The sequence below is a fragment of the Cetorhinus maximus genome, chromosome 20, assembly GCF_964194155.1.
Source record: "Cetorhinus maximus chromosome 20, sCetMax3.hap1.1, whole genome shotgun sequence".
In the NCBI taxonomy this organism is placed as follows: domain Eukaryota; kingdom Metazoa; phylum Chordata; class Chondrichthyes; order Lamniformes; family Cetorhinidae; genus Cetorhinus; species Cetorhinus maximus.
In genome coordinates, this window is record NC_135898.1 from 54,775,186 (window position 1) to 54,794,776 (window position 19,591).

The window sequence follows — 19,591 nt, forward strand, 5'->3', positions numbered from 1 at the left end:
AAGTCTGCTGCCTTTTAATGACAGACATTCTTATTGTTGCCTGCTAATTCAATATTTGATGCGATCCTGTTTTGAAAGCTTAAGACAAATGCCTGTACCTTTTTGTCCTAGTAGAATAAGCCAGAAAATAAATCTTGGCCAAAAATACTAAAGGGATGGGGGAGGGGCTGTGGTTGGGTACAAGAGGGGCATTATTCTTCTTTTAGATAATTTTAGCAATAAAATTGGTATGAATAGAAAACAGGAAATCCTATTTTGTACTCATGCCAACCATTTTGTTGAGAGTATCATCACTTGGAGAAATGGCAACTAAAGTGTTCAAGTCTGAACTAACAGAAGAGTGTAAGAATGTGCAGGACATATTCTGAGTCACTCTTCTCATCTTCGAGGCAGTACTTGGACCCCCACAGCAGTTGCTGTATTTATATTGTGTTTTGCGACCCTGTCAGAGAATATTAATATGCTTTAATTTTCCAAAATTTGTCAGAACCAGTACAAGTCTGACTTGAATTGGATGCGTGGTGTGGGATGGTTAACCAGTGGTTCTCTAAATGCTGAACAGGCTAAGAAGGCAGGAGAACTGTTCAGTGAGGTAGGTCTTTTGATTCTCTGCTCCTATCACTGCTTGCTTGTCCCTACAACCATCCCACCCTCAACTTCTCTCCCCCTGCCCCCCCACCTTAAACCAGCTTATATTTCACCCCTCTCCTAACTATACTTCAGTTCTGTTGAAGGGTCATGTGGACCCGAAACGTTGACTCTTTTCTTCTCCACCGATGCTGCCAGACCTGCTGAGTTTTTCCAGGTAATTCTGTTTTTGTTTTGGATTTCCAGCATCCACAGTAGTTTTTTGTTTTTATCTCTGTGTTTAATTGACTGCCACTTCTCTTCAACAAATGCCTTCCTTGAAGAAGTATTACTCTGTTCTCTGTCAGGATTTCCGTCTGTCTCTTCTGCCTTGTGCACCTTCATTGCTTTCCATTTCTCTCCTGGTGTTTGACAAGGTGTTTACTAAAACCCTCTTACAGAGCCATATTTCCTTTCTCAGTGACTGTCTCCGTCTCCGACTCACCCCACGTGGATTTCAACTGAAATTCCATTCCTCTTGTTTCGAACCCACCCAGGATTACAAGTATCTCCGGGACATAAAACGTTTCTCGGACTGCTGTTCCCGTCGCATTCTGAGATCCACACTCAGTGTCATGCGCCGCCATATGAACACACTCGACCTCTCCCTCCAGCAGCACCGCCACACCCTTTTTCAAAGCTGCGCATGCCCCCAGTTTCATTTTATTCTTCGTCTCATCCGTCGCCTCAACAAGAAACTTTTTCTCTTTCTCTCAAGTGCTAAGGAACGCAAGCTCCAACAACTCATCGACCCCAACACCCATCTGGGACCCTCCACCACTGCTTGTCCTTCCGTCCCCACCCCATCTTCCAATCCCAGCCCCAGCCGTGTATTCACTATACCCCCTGACCTTCCCCTCTCCGATGCTGAACGTTCAGTGCTCAGCAAAGGTCTTAGTTTCATACCCTTACGCCCTCATCTCAATGAATTTCGGGCTCGGCATGATGCTGAACTCTTTTTCCGCCGTCTTCGTCTCCGTGCTCACTTCTTTGGGCAGGAGTCCTCTCCCCGTTCAACGGATCCTTTTACCCACCTCCAATATTCTCCCTCCACCTGGACCCCTCCCTCTGGATTCTTACCTTCTCTTGATCTTTTCATTGAGAACTGTCGGCGTGACATTAGCCGTCTCAATTTCTCTGCTCCTCTCACCCATTCTAACCTGTCTCTCTCTGAACTTACTGCACTCCGTTCTCTCAGGTCCAACCCCAACATTGTCATCAAACCCGCTGACAAGGGTGGTGCTGTTGTTGTCTGGCGCACTGACCTCTACCTCGCGGAGGCTGAGCGTCAACTCGCAGACACTTCCTCCTACCTCTCCCTGGACCATGACCCCACAACGGAACATCAAGCCATTGTTTCCAGGACTGTCACTGACCTCATCTCCTCTGGAGATCTACCTCCCACAGCTTCCAACCTCATAGTCGCCCAACCTCGGACGGCCCGCTTCTACCTCCTACCCAAAATCCACAAACAGAACTGTCCTGGCAGACCGATCGTGTCAGCCTGTTCCTGCCCCACGGAACTCATTTCTCGTTATCTTGACTCCCTTCTCTCTCCCCTTGTCTAGTCCCTTCCCACCTACATCCGTGATTCCTCTGACACCTTACGTCACATCAACAATTTCCAGTTCCCTGGCCCCAACCGCTTCCTCTTCACCATGGATGTCCAATCCCTCTACACCTCCATCCCCCACCAGGATGGTCTGAGGGCCCTTAGATTCTTCCTTGAACAGAGGCCCGAACAATCCCTATCCACCACTACTCTCCTCCGTCTGGCTGAACTTGTTCTCACACTGAACAATTTCTCCTTTAACTCCTCTCACTTCCTCCAAATAAAAGGTGTGGCTATGGGTACCCGCATGGGCCCCAGCTATGCCTGTCTCTTTATGGGGTATGTGGAACATTCCTTGTTCCAGTCCTACTCCGGCCCCCTCCCACAACTCTTTCTCCGGTACATCGATGATTACTTCAGTGCTGCTTCATGCTCTCGTCGGGACCTGGAAAATTTATTAATTTTGCTTACAATCTCCACCCCTCCATCATTTTCACATGGTCCGTCTCTGACACTTCCCTTCCCTTCCTTGACCTCTCTGACTCAATTTCTGATGATAGACTGTCCACCAATATCCATTACAAGCCTACCGACTCCCACAGCTACCTCGACTACAGCTCCTCACACCCCGCTTCCTGTAAAGACTCCATCCCATTCTCTCAGTTCCTTCGCCTCCGTCGCATCTGTTCTGATGACGCTACCTTCAAAAACAGTTCCTCTGACATGTCCTCCTTCTTCCTTAACCGAGGTTTTCCACCCACGGTCGTTGACAGGGCCCTCAACCGTGTCCGGCCCATCTCCCACGCATCCACCCTTATGCCTTCTCCTCCCTCCCAGAAATATGATAGGGTCCCCCTTGTCCTCACTAATCACCCCACCAGCCTCCGCATTCAAAGGATCATCCTCCGCCATTTCCGTCAACTCCAGCATGATGCCACCACCAAACACATCTTCCCTTCACCCCCCCGGCGGCATTCCGTAGCGATCGTTCCCTCCGGTACACCCTGGTCCACTCCTCCATCACCCCCTACTCCTCAACCCCCACCTATGGCACCTCCCCATGCCCACGCAGAAGATGCAACACCTGTCCCTTCACTTACTCTCTCCTCACCGTCCAAGGGCCCAAACACACCTTTCAAGTGAAGCAGCATTTCACTTGCATTTCCCCTAACTTAGTCTACTGCATTCGTTGCTCCCAATGCGGTCTCCTCTACATTGGAGAGACCAAACGCAAACTGGGCGACCGCTTTGCAGAACACCTGCGGTCTGTCCGCAAGAAAGACCCAAACCTCCCTGTCGCTTGCCATTTTAACACTCCACCCTGTTCTCTTGCCCACATGTCTGTCCTTGGCTTGCTGCATTGTTCCAGTGAAGCCCAACGCAAACTGGAGGAACAGCACCTCATCTTCCGACTAGGCACTTTACAGCCTTCCGGGCTGAATATTGAATTCAACAACTTTAGATCTTAAACTCCCCCTCCCCCCATCCCCACCCCGTTTCCTCCCCCTCCCTTTTTTCCAATAATTTATATAGATTTTTCTTTTCCCACCTATTTCCATTATTTTTAAATCTACAACTAAAACTTTGTTAGTCTTTCCACCCTACCCCCACTAGAGCTGTACCTTGAGTGTCCTGCCATCCATTCTTAATTAGCACTTTTCTTAGATAATATCACCACCTTCAACACGTCTTTGATCCTTTTGTCTGTGACATCTTTTGATTATCTGCTCCTATCACTGCTTGCTTGTCCCCACAACCACCCCACCCTCAACTTCTCTCCCCCCGCCCCCCACCTTAAACCAGCTTATATTTCACCCCTCTCCTAACTATACTTCAGTTCTGTTGAAGGGTCGTGTGGACCCGAAACGTCGACTCTTTTCTTCTCGACCGATGCTGCCAGACCTGCTGAGTTTTTCCAGGTAATTCTGTTTTTGTTTAGGTGTGATAAGTGCCTCCTTTTAACGCTGCCCCACCAGTCAGTAAATAATTGTAGAGATTGTAGCCTGGACTTTGTGGTCAGTTTGCCGCTGACCTTGAAGAAAGCTGAGCACAAAGGTCCAGCGATCTCTGTGGTGTGGGTTTCACATTCCCCAGTGTTAATTTCCCAGCGCCAGTTATAGGGGATCCCTGGCGTCCAGCAACAATGAAACCCACAAGTAGTCTAAGCAGCCAATCATATTAAAGAATTCTCAGAGACAGCAACCAGAAGTTAAAAAACACTGATTATAATTCACTTTTTAATCATTTTACAGAGAGTGAAATAAAGATTGAGATTTACATATTAAGGTAGGAGCTGAAAGATCATGAACAAACATTTTTTTAAACATCATTATTTTAAAAATCTTTGGATTTTTTATTTATCACAATGGGAGAAGTTTGACATTCCACAAATATAAAGTAAGTTTCTCTGCGCCAGAGAGGTCCTTCAGTAATACTTGTAACTTAGTATGCTGTTAAAAGTCAGTTGCATCTCACTCAACAAGGCAGGAGTTTACAATGAGACTAACAGTGTAAAAAGTGGAAGTTCACATCAGTTCAAGTGATTTCTAAAATTTCAGCTTGTGAAGACTCAGGCAGTGCATCCTGTAAGGGAACAGGAAATCACTGACAGTGACTTCTGGATGTCTGCGTTTAACTTCACAAGTGCGGATGCCAAAACTTGTTTCAGTTTCACATAGTAATGATGGCGAATGCTGATAGTTTTGCCATCATTACAACACAGAATCCAAGCCTTTGAGATTCAGCTTCCCTTCCATGCTGCTTTCCACATCATATGAAATCTCACCCAGAGTGGCCATTAGACCGCCTGGTGTGGGAAGTGGGGGAAAAGTGCACCGTGCATTAGTGGATAGCTGCACTTTTCCTAATCTGAAACTGGGTGGCTAAAATGAAAACATAATCCATTCGCTAGGAGTATCATTTGCTCACCTTATTGCTCACCACAATTATCATACATGTGTTAAAATAACCATTTAATATAACTTTATTCCTTTTTGTCAGCCTTGCTAGTTGAAAAAGTTATCAACTTTGACTTAGAAATGTGGCTTCAAGCTGCTCGTAAGGACTATTGAGATGGTGCTGCATGGTTAAAATTGCTGTTCTTTGAAAGAAACATTAAATTGAAGCCCCACATACCTATTCTTAAGCTACAGGTTGGCACTTTGCAAAGAGTAGGCCGTTTTCCAAGCGTTGGATTTATATCTCCCCCACTGGTAGATTTGAAGGTGGGGAGGCACATTAAATCCGGTGGGTGGTTTCCTGCCACCTAGCTGCCTGCCCTGCCTCCACCAGCAGTGTGGGGGTGTCAGGTGGCCTGTCCACCAGTCGGCCAACTGAGGCCATTAAGTGGGCAATTAGTTCCCACTTAAGGGCCTCATCCTGTAGCCGCGGGATTTAACTGGCAGCCAGCCTAGCGGGTTTCCCTGCCCAGGCCGGTGGTGATTGGTGGGTGGATGGGTGGTGGAGGTGGAGTCCCTCCTTAACAGGCCTCATGGGCCAATCAGAGGGCCCCCTCAAAGGTGTAAACACCCCTGGGTTCTCCTCTACCCTGGTCTTTCAACCCTGGCCCACCTCATCCCCCTCTCCTCCCTGCTGCCCTATCCTGCCCACGTTTACCTCTCTTTAGGGAATCCTGCAATGATCCCGGGTAAAGACTGGAGTGTTATACCAGCAAAACATGAAACAACAGCATTTCCTAACAGCACAGTGGGTGTACCTACACCATATGGACTGCAGCGGTTTAAGAAGGCAGCTCAACACCACCTTCTTCAAGGGTAACTAGGGATGGGCAGTAAATGCTGGCCCAGCCAGCGAAGCCCACATCCCGTGAATGAATTAAAAAGAAATTAGAGATGGGCAATAAATGCTGGCCTAGCCAGTAACACCTACAGCCCATGAACAAATAAAAAAGAGGCTAGCAGCTCCTGGGTTTTTATGACAATTGGCAATGGCTTCATGGTCATCATCAGACTTTTAATTCCAGGTTTTTTTTTACTGAATTCAAATTTCACCACCTGCTGTAGTGGGAGTTGAGCTAGAGCATTACCCTAGGTCTCTGAGATACTAGTGCAGTGACAATACCACTATGCCACCAGCTCCCCCACATTGGCTGGCAGCTCGCTGCGGCAGGACTTTGTTTCTGAGGGTGGAAGTCCCATCTCACCTCTCTTAATTTGTAACCAAGTATATAATGGCAGCTGGCTAGCCATTGTTCTGCTGGGCTAGGGTGGGTCAGAAATTGCAATGTCCTGTAAAACCCAGCCCCATGTCTTTTGATCAACATTTCTTCCTCAACCAATGTAATTAGAACCAGCTAAACTGGTCATTTACCTGATTTCTGATTGGGCACTTCACTGAACATAAAATTACTCTTATTTACCCACCATCAAAACATGAAAGCGAATATTGTAGGTCAAACACTTTGAGATGTTTTAAAGAGATGTGTTAAGAAGTTGGATAAAGGCAGTCCTTTTTCCTTATATTATCAACAATATTTATACTCGTAAAACTTAAATCTAATAGTTCCAGTTAATGGTCCAGAGTAGTTCTCAAATGCTGAGCTGCTGAATCCATTTTTGTACATATCTAACTTTAGCAATAATTTTTCATGGATTATTGAGACAATATCCCAACTTTGACTGAGTTTGCACTGGTGAAAAAAAACTCCATAATATATTCTAGAAAGTGCCAAACAATATAAAGAATAAGGAAAGACTTACATTTATACAACCATTTTTCACGACCACAGGATGTCTCAGAGAACTTTACAGCCAATGAAGTGCTTTTCAAACGTAGACACTGTTGTAATGTAGAAAACGCGGCAGACGATTTGCACGCAGCAAATTCTCACAAACAGCAAGGCGATAATTACCAGATAATCTATTTTTGTGATGTTGATTGAGGAATAACCATTGGCCAGGACAGCGAGGATAACTCCCCTGCTCTTCATCGAAATAATGCCATGGGACCTTCTACATCCACCTGAGCAGGCAGATGGGGCTTCGGTTTAACATCTCATTGGAAAGACGGCAAGTGCAGTGCCCCCTCACGACTGCAGTACAGAATCAACCTTGATTTTTGTGCTCACGTCTTGCAGTGAATCTTGAACCCAGAACCTTGTGCTGCGGAGGCGAGTGTGTTACCAGCTTAGTGATTGCTGACACTAAAATACAGAAAACTGTTTTCAGAAATCTATTGAGTAGCAGCATATACTCAGTAATGATGTGTGTGTCAGCTAATGTTTAGAGAGACACTAATTCTTGATTTTAAATTCGGACCTAACAGAGAAAATATCGTCAGCATCCATATGCCCTGAAATTTACAAGTGTTACAGACTCTCCTGAAATGGTACAAGCCAAGATCAGTTATAACCAGGCAGTGGATGTAAGTATTTTACTGTTATTAATATATTATACGTTTCACATGTTAACTGCCTATTTCTTTTTTCACAAACATTAAGTTGTAACTTGTGAGTGTGGTATCTATTGGCAATTCTATCAGCATAAGGAAATGATGCAAACCATAGGACATAGGAACAGGAGTTAGCCGTTTAACACGTTGTGCATGTTCTACAATTCAGTGAGATCGAGGCTGATCTGTGGCCTAACTCCATGTACCCACCTTTTCTCCACATTCCTTAATACCTTTGGTTAGCAAAAATCTACCAATCTCGGATTTAAAATTCACAATTGACCTAGCATCAATTGCTACTTGCAGAAAAGAGTTTCAAACGTTTACCTAAACGAAGTGATTCCCAACTTTACTCCTGAGAGGTGTGGCTCTTAAGATTTTTGGGCTTCGTTCCCTGGTCCTCGACTCCCCAACCATCTAAAATAGTTTCTATCTATTTAATATATTTCCCTTAACATTTTGAAAACTTCAATCAAATCACCCCTTAACCTTCTAAATTACAGAGAATACAATCCCACCTAATGGGGAGAATTTTCTCCCTGTCGGAGGGGGTTGTGCGGGGGCGGGTGCGGGCGGGCGCGCAGCCGATCGACTGGGCGCTGCCATGATGGGGCTGCCATGATGGCGCTGGGCGTGTGAAGCGTGCCTGGAAGCACTGAGCGCTCCCTGTACAGGCGGAGGGAGTAGGCTGAGTCAGGGCCTGCGCTCTTTCACACATGCGCGCAAAAGAGCACAGAAATCTCCCTGAGGCACAAGAGGTGCCTCAGGGAGATTAGTTTCACGTTTAAAACATTGAATAAAGGGAGAAAAAATTTTAAGGACATGTCCCCTCATGTGAAACTGTCACACAAGCTGGGACATGTCCATTAATGTTAATAAAAATTTTTCCAACACTTTAAAAACGTTCATGAAACCTCATCCCACCCATGAAAAGCACGAAGGCCGTCTGGGCTCTTCACCTGCACCCCAACCTTAAGGTTGGATGGGCAGCTCAGGTCAATGATTTAATTGATTGTTAAATGGCCTTAATAGGCCTTTGACAGCAGTCAACTCGGCTGTGCGCCTGCTGAACTGAATATCTGAATGATGCGCGGTGACGTTGGGACGCACGCCTGATGTCACTCCGCGTCATTTTATGCCTCGGAGAGCGGGCCCCACCCCTGCTCGCCGAGCAGAAGATTCTATCAATGTCTCCACATAATTTAATCCTTAGAATCCGGGCATTATTCCAGTAAATCAATGCTGCATTCCCTGCAAGGCCAATAAACTCTTCCCAAGATGTGAAGAACTGCTTGCAGTGCTCCAGGCGTTATCTAACCTGGGCTTTATATAGCATAACTTCAAACTTTAAATTATTTTATTCTATTCTAAAGGCAGCGCATACCTTGATCCAGATTAACTACATGAATAAAATATTTTATTCCATATAAATCGACATTCAGGCAGGTCTATAAACAGGTGTCCAGCATTCCTGCCCAAAACAGACAGGATATGCAAATCAGGGTTCTATGCCTGTTGTGGGACCAAATTGTGATTTCCAAGACAAAATGAGCATGCCTGGAGCAGGCCAATTTTCCAGTCCCTCCAAAGCAGAAAGTTTTTCAAAAGATTTTTTACCATGCTCTGCAAAAGTTTCTCAACTTTCTGTCAACCTGTTCTCGTGCCCCTAGAATCCGATGCCCCTCTCTCTCTCCTAAACAGGCATTACCTATTAACCAGATGAATAGGGTAGCCGGACAATAGCCCTCCTAACATGCTGCACTGCAGGGAGCCCAGTTTGCTGAGAAAATGGGACCCAAGTCGGAAAGTAGTTCAGTCCTATCGATTGTCGTATCTGGTGGGCATCATCTCGGGAACAGTGTTGATATTGTGTCCAACTCGAATGTCTCCTCCAAAAAGTCTTGTCCCATTAGTCTCTTTCTCTGATGAGACAGTAGCCAAATGAATCCCAGTGTTGCTGTCCAAGTATGTGCTCCTGTAATGGGGGCAGGCTCATTTCTAGTATAGTAAGACAGAGGATAAGAGTTTCTCTTTGCACCATTATATGATCAATTTCGACAAACGCATTCTTTAGGTTGTTACTGTGAAAACATTGAAAAATCAAATATTTTTGGATTGATTTATTGCTTCCATAATAATATTCTCTAAACTACTCACATGCTTCTGGAACTGGTATTGTGTTTCTGTTGCATAAATAACTAATTCTGTTCTATCTAAATGACATATCTCGTGTTGACTGACCTGATTTAATGGGAGGAGCTCTGGTATCAATTTCCAAATTGCACATGAATAACAGCATGACCCATTCCACATGGCAAAATTCAAAATTAATATTGATTAAAAAGCAAATTATGCTTTATCCATGAACCTGGAAGTTAGTGTAAACAGTGTTATTGTACAAATGCTGAATGCACTCAAATCGAATTCCTCAATCTGCTATTTTAACAGAGGTGTTAAACTGTTAATTTGAAATGGGTTAACACCTGCCTTAAAATAGTGCAGAAATGAAATTGGTACAAATGTTTTAAGCTTTCACATAATAACATTATTCACAATCAATTTCCAGGTTTGTGGCAACTTGTCCCTTGAGTTGTTGGCAAGCATGAAAAAAGCATAATTTGTTATTTAATTGATATCCTGGCAGTGGGTTGCGTACATTGCAATAATGTTACCTGCATATTTCTCTTACAAGATATTATACTCCTCCCACCCACCAAGAATGTGAGGTGGTGTTGCCCTAGATACATATTAAAATGGAGCTTATTCTTTCATTTGACAGAGACTGTACAGGGAAGATGGAGAAAATGTAAAACATCACTACACACTGACAAAGGACCTCCCAGAATTCCTGCAAGCTAAAACTAATGCCATGAACATCAGTGAGGTGAGACTGAATAGAGTCTAGTTTATGTATCATTAGGTAGCTGGTTGATCTGATTGCATGGGCACTGCTATTGCTACTGATTAAATAGTTATTTTTGTAACAGCACAGAGAACAAGGGCAATCTGATAAAAAAAATGATTTTTTTTATCTTCAGTTACATTTTCTTCAAACTTAACACAAGAATGCAAAACAAATATTTTTCAACTTGCCAAAGATTAAAATGGATTGAAGAACCAATTTGTTGATCTACTATTAAAAATGCATCACTAGCTTGGTTTGTGTAAACCAGCAATCACATATCAGAACAAAATGAGTGATTGACTAATTTAGTGTAAGTCAATATGATGGCAAGATTTGCAAACCATATTTTATCTGTAGCTGTTACATACAAATCTGATTCTAATATACTGCAGTTAAGACACAAAAGTACTTAATTTTGTTTTACATACTTGATTTTTATTTGCCTGCATACATAAATGCTAAATGTAGGGTCCTCTCATATCTGGGACTTGTTTCAAACCCAACTTACACCGAGTGGATGAAGTTGTGTCTTGTTGGTATAAGCAGGTTTTGGTAACCTCTTTGTCTAATTCAGCAGCAATTTGTTGCATTTGTATAACAACAACAAATTGCATTTATGTAGCGCCTTTAACATAGTAAAACATCCCAAGGTGCTTCACAGGAGCCTAATCAAACAAAATTTGACACTGTGCTACATAATTAGGATAGGTGACCAAACACCTGGTTAAAAAGGTAGGTTTTAAGGAGGAAATTGAAGCAGACAGGCAGAGAGGTTTAGGTATGGAATGCCAGAACTTAGGGCCTAGGTTGCTGAAGACATGGCTGGCAATGACAGAGTGAAGAAAATTGGGGATGTGCAAGAGACCAGACTTGGAGGAGAGCAGAATTCTCGGAGGGATCTCTGAAAGGTCAACAAGCTCTATTTCTCTCCACAGATGCTGCCTGACCTGGTGAGTTTTTCCAGCATTTTTTTTTGTTTTCTCTGTGGTGGGTTGTGGGGCTGGAGGAGATTCCAGAGATAGGGAGGGGCAAGGACCTGGAGAGTTTTGAAAACAAGAGTGAGAAGTTTAAATTGAAGCATTGCTGGATGGGAGCCAATTTCGGTCAATGAGCCCAGAGGTGATGTGTAAATGGGACTTAGTGTGAGTTGTGATGTGGGCAGCAGTGTTTTTGATGAGCTCAAGTTTATACAGGGTGTACGGTAGGGCACTGGTCAGAAGAGCTTTTCACCTTTAATGCAATAAAACATCCCATGGTGTTTCATAGGGTCTTTGTCAGGACTAATTGTCACAAAATTGGCAATCAAATTCAAGAAAGCACAGAACAGCTGGTTTGAGATTGTCATATTGATTGATGCAGGACAATATGTCTTTTTGAGGTTGAAGCAGAGTGCACCTGGCCTATGTGTCCTTGATGCTGATAATGGGAAGTGAAAAATCTCTCATTTCCCAACACTAACATCTCTCACTTTGATGAGCAGAAGATTCACAAAGGAAGTTTTGTTTTTTAAATGATACGAAATCCGTAGCAAATTAAACAATTCGTAGTTGGTGCACTAAAAGGCTAATTAATAATGGCTGCAGGACAACGAAGGACAATACTGTAATATTTAATGGCTTAAAAAAATGAACTTAAGTGTTTCCTTGGCACTCAGCAATAGGTGTGATTAGGAGAAATAACTATACTGTAGGCAAATTATTTTCCCTGTTTTTAGTTATTGGCTCATTAGAAGCTTTTGCATTTTATGACATCCCCTCTCTGCAGCTCTTCATTTGATAACTAAACTTTCAAAAACAGAAGGTATTTTGTTTAAATGATTGGATTTAAATTTTAAGCAAAAGCAGTTAATTATTTTCTGTGATAATTGAGGGAGATAACTAATAGAAAAAAATAACAAGTTATATGTTGCAAGTTGGCAATGGTCTTGGATTACTCTAACAAAAAGCTTGCATAGACACAATGGACAGAGCTTAATGTAGGCAATAGGGGTCTCATCCACCAGCTGGAGAGCTGGCGATAGCCCTGCATCACCTCTTTTCAGGAAGGTTCACCATATAAAGTGCCAATCAGGCACTTAACTAGGCAGCGGCAGGCTTTCCTGTGCTCACCTGGGGATAAAAGTCCCACCCACCGAGAGTTGCCAGCCAATCACAGGCTGGTGCGACACACACCCTGAGCCCAGGATTACTGATAGATCCAGGTCACAGGTGAGTGACTGTGGGAGGGGAATCGCAGGGGTAGAGGGTTGCGTGGGTAGGGAGTTGGCAGCAAAGGCAGATGATGGCTCTTTGTGTGGCTCCCTACAACCAGGCCGTGAGTTCCTTTGAACAAGGGACCCCACCTCCGCCCCCCCACCCCCACCCCCACCCCGTCCTGCGCAGAAGCCTGGGAGCAACCCCAATAGGTTTCTTTTTCAGGCTTCCTGCATGGCGAATCCCCTTCCTGCCAATGGATAAATACCAGCAGTGGCAGGATGAGGCCTTTAAGTGGGAAATTAAAGGGGGGCAGGGTGGCAAAGCTGTCCATGAGCCTTTCCACCATTGACTTAATTGGGGCAGAGGTGGGAAGGTGGCAGAGTTCCCACCTGTCACCCTCTTGTCTGCTTAAATACCCCCACCGCCAAACTTGCCTCAGCGGAAGGCATTAAATTCCTCTCAATGGTTGGATTTTTCCCACAAGAGCGGGAAACAGAAATTGGGACTGTTTCTGGGCGCAAAATTGCCCCTTACGGGAAACTGTAATTCTCTGGGATTTTGATGGGGGTGCCTTCTTAATTTCCATGGAGACAAGTTCCTGTCCAATTAAGAGCAGTGGGCGGGTCCTTGCGATTGGAGGGCCAATCAGAGGCCTTCCAGCTTGAGAGGAGCAGCAGCCTGCACTGGATGGTTGGTAAGTGTGAGGGGTGTTCAACGTAGTGGCACCCTCTTACTAACCTTTACAAACTTAACTTAAAGAACAGATAAACCAGCTGTGGGGGTGGCTGCCTATACAGGGCGGCCTGTACCCACACTGAGGCTTGTAGGGAGGGCCTGCATTGCTGTCCGACCCCCAGGCCTGCTGCCAGGTGCCTGCTTGTTGGTGCAGGAAACTGGAGACTGACGGGAAAATCCCAGTCAGCCTCTTCTATGTGGGTTTAACAAGGATCTTAATCAGCCTAATCAGTTACTCACCGCGTGGGGATGGGTATCCCTGCCTTGCAAATTAGCTAGTGCCAGTAATGGGCTCAGGAAGCTAGCACACCAGCCATGCCTTATGTTCACACCCCCTCTGCCTTCATTCCTGACCCACCCCCCCCACCCCACGCCACCCCATGGAGTGTGACCCAAAAATCCTGCCCGATGTGCTGAATGGCTACCTCTGTGTAGTAAGCCTCTGTGCAGTAAGCCTCAATGATATTAAGGTTGAAAAAGAAGCAGTGGAAATGTGCCAAATACTTATTGCCCAAATCATTTGTTGTTTCAAAGAACCGCTACAGGGAGTCGTGGACAAAATTACGGGATGCTGGATATAAACTACTTTTGGATGCTATTCCAGTCCAAGCTGCCAAAGCATCCAGAGAAATTATTAGCGATGTAAGTATCACTCCAAATAATTGGTCTGGAAATGACTAAAGTTAATATCTGCCAGAGGTGTGAATAGACTGGAACTAAACAGTTTATGTACTATTTAGAGTCATTGCAAATCAAAGGCTATTGAGGAATTGAGCGATCTTAGGCTCGGGATAAACTCCAGCCTCAACTAGTTCTTGTTTTTTACCCCAACTTACGTTTTGAAATCATTGAAACGTTTTTTCCTGCTTATACTTCGGGGTTGGTTATGACGCAGTAATAGCCTATTTGGAATATTTTACTGACCTCTGACGTACTCAGCCCAACACAAAGGGAATTGTACATCAAGTTACAGTTAGTGTAGGCTAAAGTACCTCTTATCAGTTACCATCTAGCCATTAAGTAACATTGCTTTTAATATTTTAATGAAGTCCACTTCTAACTAAAGTAAGTCTTTCAGCATTCCCTGTGTTGGTCACTTTTGGTACCAAGTTTCTTTCCCCCATTAAATTCCTTTGTGTTCATACTTCAGTTAACATTTGAAACAACTTATTGAGGCCTTTGGCAGCACTTTGCAACCTTGTTGGAATTTAATTTAAAATTCTGACATGTTTGACAGTGTCTCCATGGGGACTTTGAACTCCTCTAAGATTTTTGGAAGTCGCAAAACTTTCCAATTTAACAGAGCTGATTTCATTTTTAAATATTTCAGTATCCACCCCAAAGAAATGCCACAATTTTAACTCTATTTTCTATGGTGCAATTGTAAAATGCTACAGAATTGCACATGTGAATGGCTGCCTTTAATTAAAGTTATTCTCTAGTCAAATCAGAACAAAAATGGTTCATACGATGCACATGTGATCTGTGTACTAATTTGATCTATTTTTTAAAAATCAGTTGTAAACCTTGAGTATTTGGTTTTAGATTTGCATTTTAAAAAAAAAAAATTATGCTTATAGTGCTGCTCTTTTTTATATGTACTGTTGGGATGTGGGCATCACTGGCAAGGCCAGCATTTATTGTTTGTCCTTGGATGTTGTTCAGAAGGTGGTGGGGTTTCTTCCTGAATCACTGTGGTCCTTGTTTTGAAATCCTGCCACAATTCCGTAAGATAGAGAATTCCAGTACTTTGATCCAGCGTCACTGAAGGAATGGTGGTGACATATGTTCAAGTTGGGATGGTGTGTGACATGGTGGGGAACTTGGAGGTGATGGTGTTCCCATACATCTGCCATCCTTGTCCTTCTGAGTTTGGGACGTGCCAACAAAGAAGCATTAGAGAGTTGATGCAATGCTGTATGGGTGAATATACAGGAAGAAAAATTGTGTACTAAGTGTACAGCATAACCATCGACTTTTTCTTTGGAGATTTAAATTTATCATTAGTACATTAAACGTTGGATAATCCCTGAGATTAGGGTTTCTCAAATACTCTTTCTTTCAGTCAGGCTGCAAATCTTTAACGGAGAATGTCTTTGGTCTTCAACTAAAATGTAGGGGGGAATTTGCCCAGCCACTGGAACATGGGTTGGGGGGTGGAGTTGGGGTGGGGGTGGGGGGTGCATTGTGGGCAAAGCAAATTTAGGAAATAATGCATCAGGCTGGTTTGCTGATGAGTTCCCGCTTTTGTCGGATGGGCTGGGTCAGATGCCAGCAACTGGCACATTTGTGGTTATTGAGGTTGTTAAGGGATTAATTTTCCATTTTGTTTCCAGCGCAAGGCAATTTCACCAGTGTTGCATGGGCCACCAGTTGTGCCAACACTCTGGGCAACTCAGGAGGCGACTGCACAGTGGGGGTTTGGAGCTGCTTGAGATTGCAAGGCTTTTTTCATGTTTCCTCACAAGAAATGGAAAGGCTGATGTGATCCCATGACAGTGGCTTGTGATAGCGTGCGGATCTCCTGTAGACTGATGTCTCCAATAGTGATGGGACTAGTGAAGTACAGACCCCTCACCTGATAATGATGGTACCTGCACCCTGCTGCTTGCTTCTCAGCATGGCTTTCACTGGTGACACTGTGAAGGCTGCGGACCCCCATAACGCCCTATCCACCTCCCAACTCCAGAGCCCGCACACCATCCCTCATTGGACAGCTTTCTGGATGTGGGTTCTTAACTGGCTGGCTCACGTAAGATCACGCCTGAAGTCTTGCCAATACTGCGAATGGGGCCAGGACCCGTAAATGGTCCCGACGCCTGGAAATTTTCCGGAAGATTCAACCCATAATATTCAGTCTTTTTTTTAAATGTAATGGGTTTAAATTCTGCTGTGGGATATTACTTTTGAAATGTTTCATGCCCTGGTTGAAATTCCTCTTCCAATTATTTTACCTCAAAATTATCTTAATTTTTAAAAAAACATTAGTGTCCCTGCTAAAATAACAGTGACAGAAATTACAGAGAAACACGTTGATAGCCAGTATCTCATGGTAGAATTGCAGCACACTGGTTTAACAAAATGAAGCATTTTTATAAGCTTCAGTCAACATAATTGTAATATTTCCTTTACCTTTGGCTCCTAACATGTGTTTTCCATCACAGTACAAATACAAAGAAGCATTTGAGAAGACAAGAGGTCAGATGGTTGGAATACAAAAACTGGAGGATGATCTGAACATTTCTCATTCCGTTCACGCAGCCAGGCTCAACAGTGATGTATGTAGGAAAATAACTTTAAAGTGTTTTGAATTTTGAATTTGAACTGATTTCCATCTACCCATGGATATGGTGAACCTTGTCCATGCTAAGAAAGCCCAAGGTTTAGCCAGTGACCAGAACTACTTTTCATAGAATGTGTAGTCTTGTCTGCCTGCCTATCATGTGGTCAATACTGAGAATTGAGAACTTGTTGTGGGGGAGGACATGCAATGCCATGTCATCAGTATTGTGCAGTGCAATGCAGAATACATGATGTGGAAGGGATCATATTTCATATATAAGGTTGCAGATTTCCTTTGGAAGAAAAATTGGACGTCATTTTGATCTAAATTTGTGTGATACTAAAGGAAGTTGTGGGGTTAACCATGTGACTCTAATCTGATACCAGATCCATCATTGACCATCATTTTCCAAAACCAACTGAATACAAATATGATAAGTTTTAAATCTTTCTATTGAACGCAGCCTCATAGGCAATAATTCCATATTAGAGGTTTGTTTAGATCGGTTATGTTAATATTTACTGATTTACTTTCATTCCTTTGCTGTCTGGCTCCCTTAGAACCTCCGATCTAAGGGAGCCACAGTTTCAAGGTCCACCATTAGCTTCTTCTGTGTACTTGGAGGAAGAGAAGAATGAGGCAGAAGGGTTGGGTGTCACTTAAAAATTTTACCAGGCCCAGCTCCCAATTTGCCTCTTTGAGGAAATCCCGTTATTCCCAGGAAAACGTAAAGGGGGTGAAGAACTGATACCATGGGTCTTCTCTCCCTTTTCCTATTGAAGAGAATGTCATGGCCCATGGCGTTCTTAATATGTTGGAACAAAAAGGCTTTGTGTGATTAACTATCTAGCATTATTTTGGGTAACAAGTATGTCATTCATTAGAAATATTTTAATGAGAAATTATTGCTTTCAAACTAGCTGAAGTACAGGAAAGATTTTGAGGAGACAAAGACTGATTTCCATCTACCCATGGATATGGTGAACCTTGTCCATGCTAAGAAAGCCCAAGGTTTAGCCAGTGACCAGAACTACAAACATATCATTCACCATTATACAACAGTACCCGATGACTTGAAGTTGCGATGGGCAAAGCACGCCTATGATCTGCAGAGTGAGGTAAGTTTACAATGAGAGTTCTGTGTTTTCTTTTTTGAATTTTTCTCCCATTTTCACCCTCCTCTCCTGAAGCACTGAACCAAGCTTTGGTGTGGTTTTATGGGTGTTCTGGTATATCACCCAGGTGTATTTTTTCACATGTGTGCCGTTGCATCAGGGAAAGGAAGTTGAGTCCGATTCTGTGCTAACGTTACTTCCATGGACAAGTAGTTTCTCTGGCAGCCCATGATTAATGATTGAGAGTTGGAAAGCTTTCTGATGTTGCACCTGCATAATCCAGCGATGCCAAAGCCAATTGCAGCACCTGAGACACCGATCTAGTTGGGGTAACTGAAGGAGCTGTGGCTGGAAATTTTAACCTCATACCTTCTGGCCTATATGGCTGAGTGCCAAGATTGGAGGACATTGTCCTGCATGTTGTATAGTTTTTAATATCATTCTGTTCACAGTTTATTAATGTCTTTTGTTAAACAGTTAGAAAGTAAGCTGATTTATTCGAGCCACAGCAGAGTATTGTATATGGAAATGTGTAAAACTTCTTAGAGAAGCACGGAACAAATGGAAGAATAGGAAGTAGGTAAATGCATTAATTCCTTATACTGTTACACCAAGTCCAGAGGGCTGAATAATTTCCTCTTTTCCACTCCTGAAGTTGGTCAATACAGAGTTTGAAATTTTTTAGAAAATTGTGATTTTTCAATTCAATATATATTTGGACCCTATGGCTATAGGAAGAAATAAGCCAGCCAGATTTTATTGTTAAAATTCACTTAGGTATAAGAATAAGATTCATTAAAAAGTCAAAAAGCACATCCCAAACCGTGCGGCACACACGAACAGGCGCGCACACACACACACACACATACATACATATTAGCATGCAAACAGAACAAGATAGAAGATGGAGGAGGTGGAATTTATAAGAGTTAAAACCCATAAGAAGAAAAAGAGACATACATTCTGATGTTCCTTTGGCATCTTGAAATTCCAGTGGTGTTGCAGCTGATGTAAACTGGCTGTTTTTCTGGAGACAGTGTCTTTTAGCTATAGTCCGTCTTTTTCCAAAGTGGATGCCATGATACTTGAAGTTCCTTTCAATCAAAATTCTCTATCTATGTGATGTATTCCAAAATATAACACAGATAGGGTCGAGAACCTTAGAATAGCAGAGTCAGAGAAGGAGAGATAGAAAGGTAATTCTGCAGTCTTCTTCTTTATTTCCCTGGTGCATTCTGCAGACTTTTTCCCCCTGTAACAAACAGAAGTTTTTAATCATAACTTTTCAGAAGTGGGGTTCTGATCATGTGATGGCTATTGGCACACAATGGAGGGCAATCCATATTAATGAAGGCGTTTTGATCTCCCATTGTCAAAGCTATCACGCTGCCATCAAAACAGATAGTGGGTCCTTAGCACCCTCCTTGAATAATGAGTTTCATTGGTCCTTTTTGTTCCTGACAGTTTTTGGAGCCAGGAAGCCTAGTGGCCTATTGTCCTTAAGTTTTGCAAAAAGTTCAGACAATTGCAGGTGTGAAGTCTATCAGAGGAATTATCTAGACATGATCCCTGCTAATCCCCTTTCAGACGCTTCTAGAAACTTGGCCAATTTGTAGAGCAGGTGACTTCTGCAGCCATTTTAAAGCAGTTTCTTTGTAGTTCTAGCCGTTTATTTCCTTTGTAAATAATCCAAGGCATTACAGCTGCCACTGGAACTAACAATTAATGTTCTACATTGCACATTGTCATGACAATACTCATAGGTGGAAA

The 19,591-nt window shown here is 43.3% G+C and overlaps 1 protein-coding gene across 2 annotated transcripts in view; it reads left to right on the top strand.

The window, feature by feature from the left end:
- The window catches only part of nrap (nebulin-related anchoring protein), a 119,492-nt gene that overhangs the window by 71,099 nt on the left and 28,802 nt on the right, over positions 1-19,591 (top strand). For both annotated transcript variants that reach the window (XM_078564700.1, XM_078564701.1), the window contains 6 exons: positions 488-592; positions 7,463-7,561; positions 10,368-10,472; positions 13,958-14,065; positions 16,588-16,701; positions 17,627-17,824. In XM_078564700.1, coding sequence (XP_078420826.1) covers positions 488-592; positions 7,463-7,561; positions 10,368-10,472; positions 13,958-14,065; positions 16,588-16,701; positions 17,627-17,824 — 729 coding nt within the window. The remainder of the gene's footprint in view (positions 1-487; positions 593-7,462; positions 7,562-10,367; positions 10,473-13,957; positions 14,066-16,587; positions 16,702-17,626; positions 17,825-19,591) is intronic.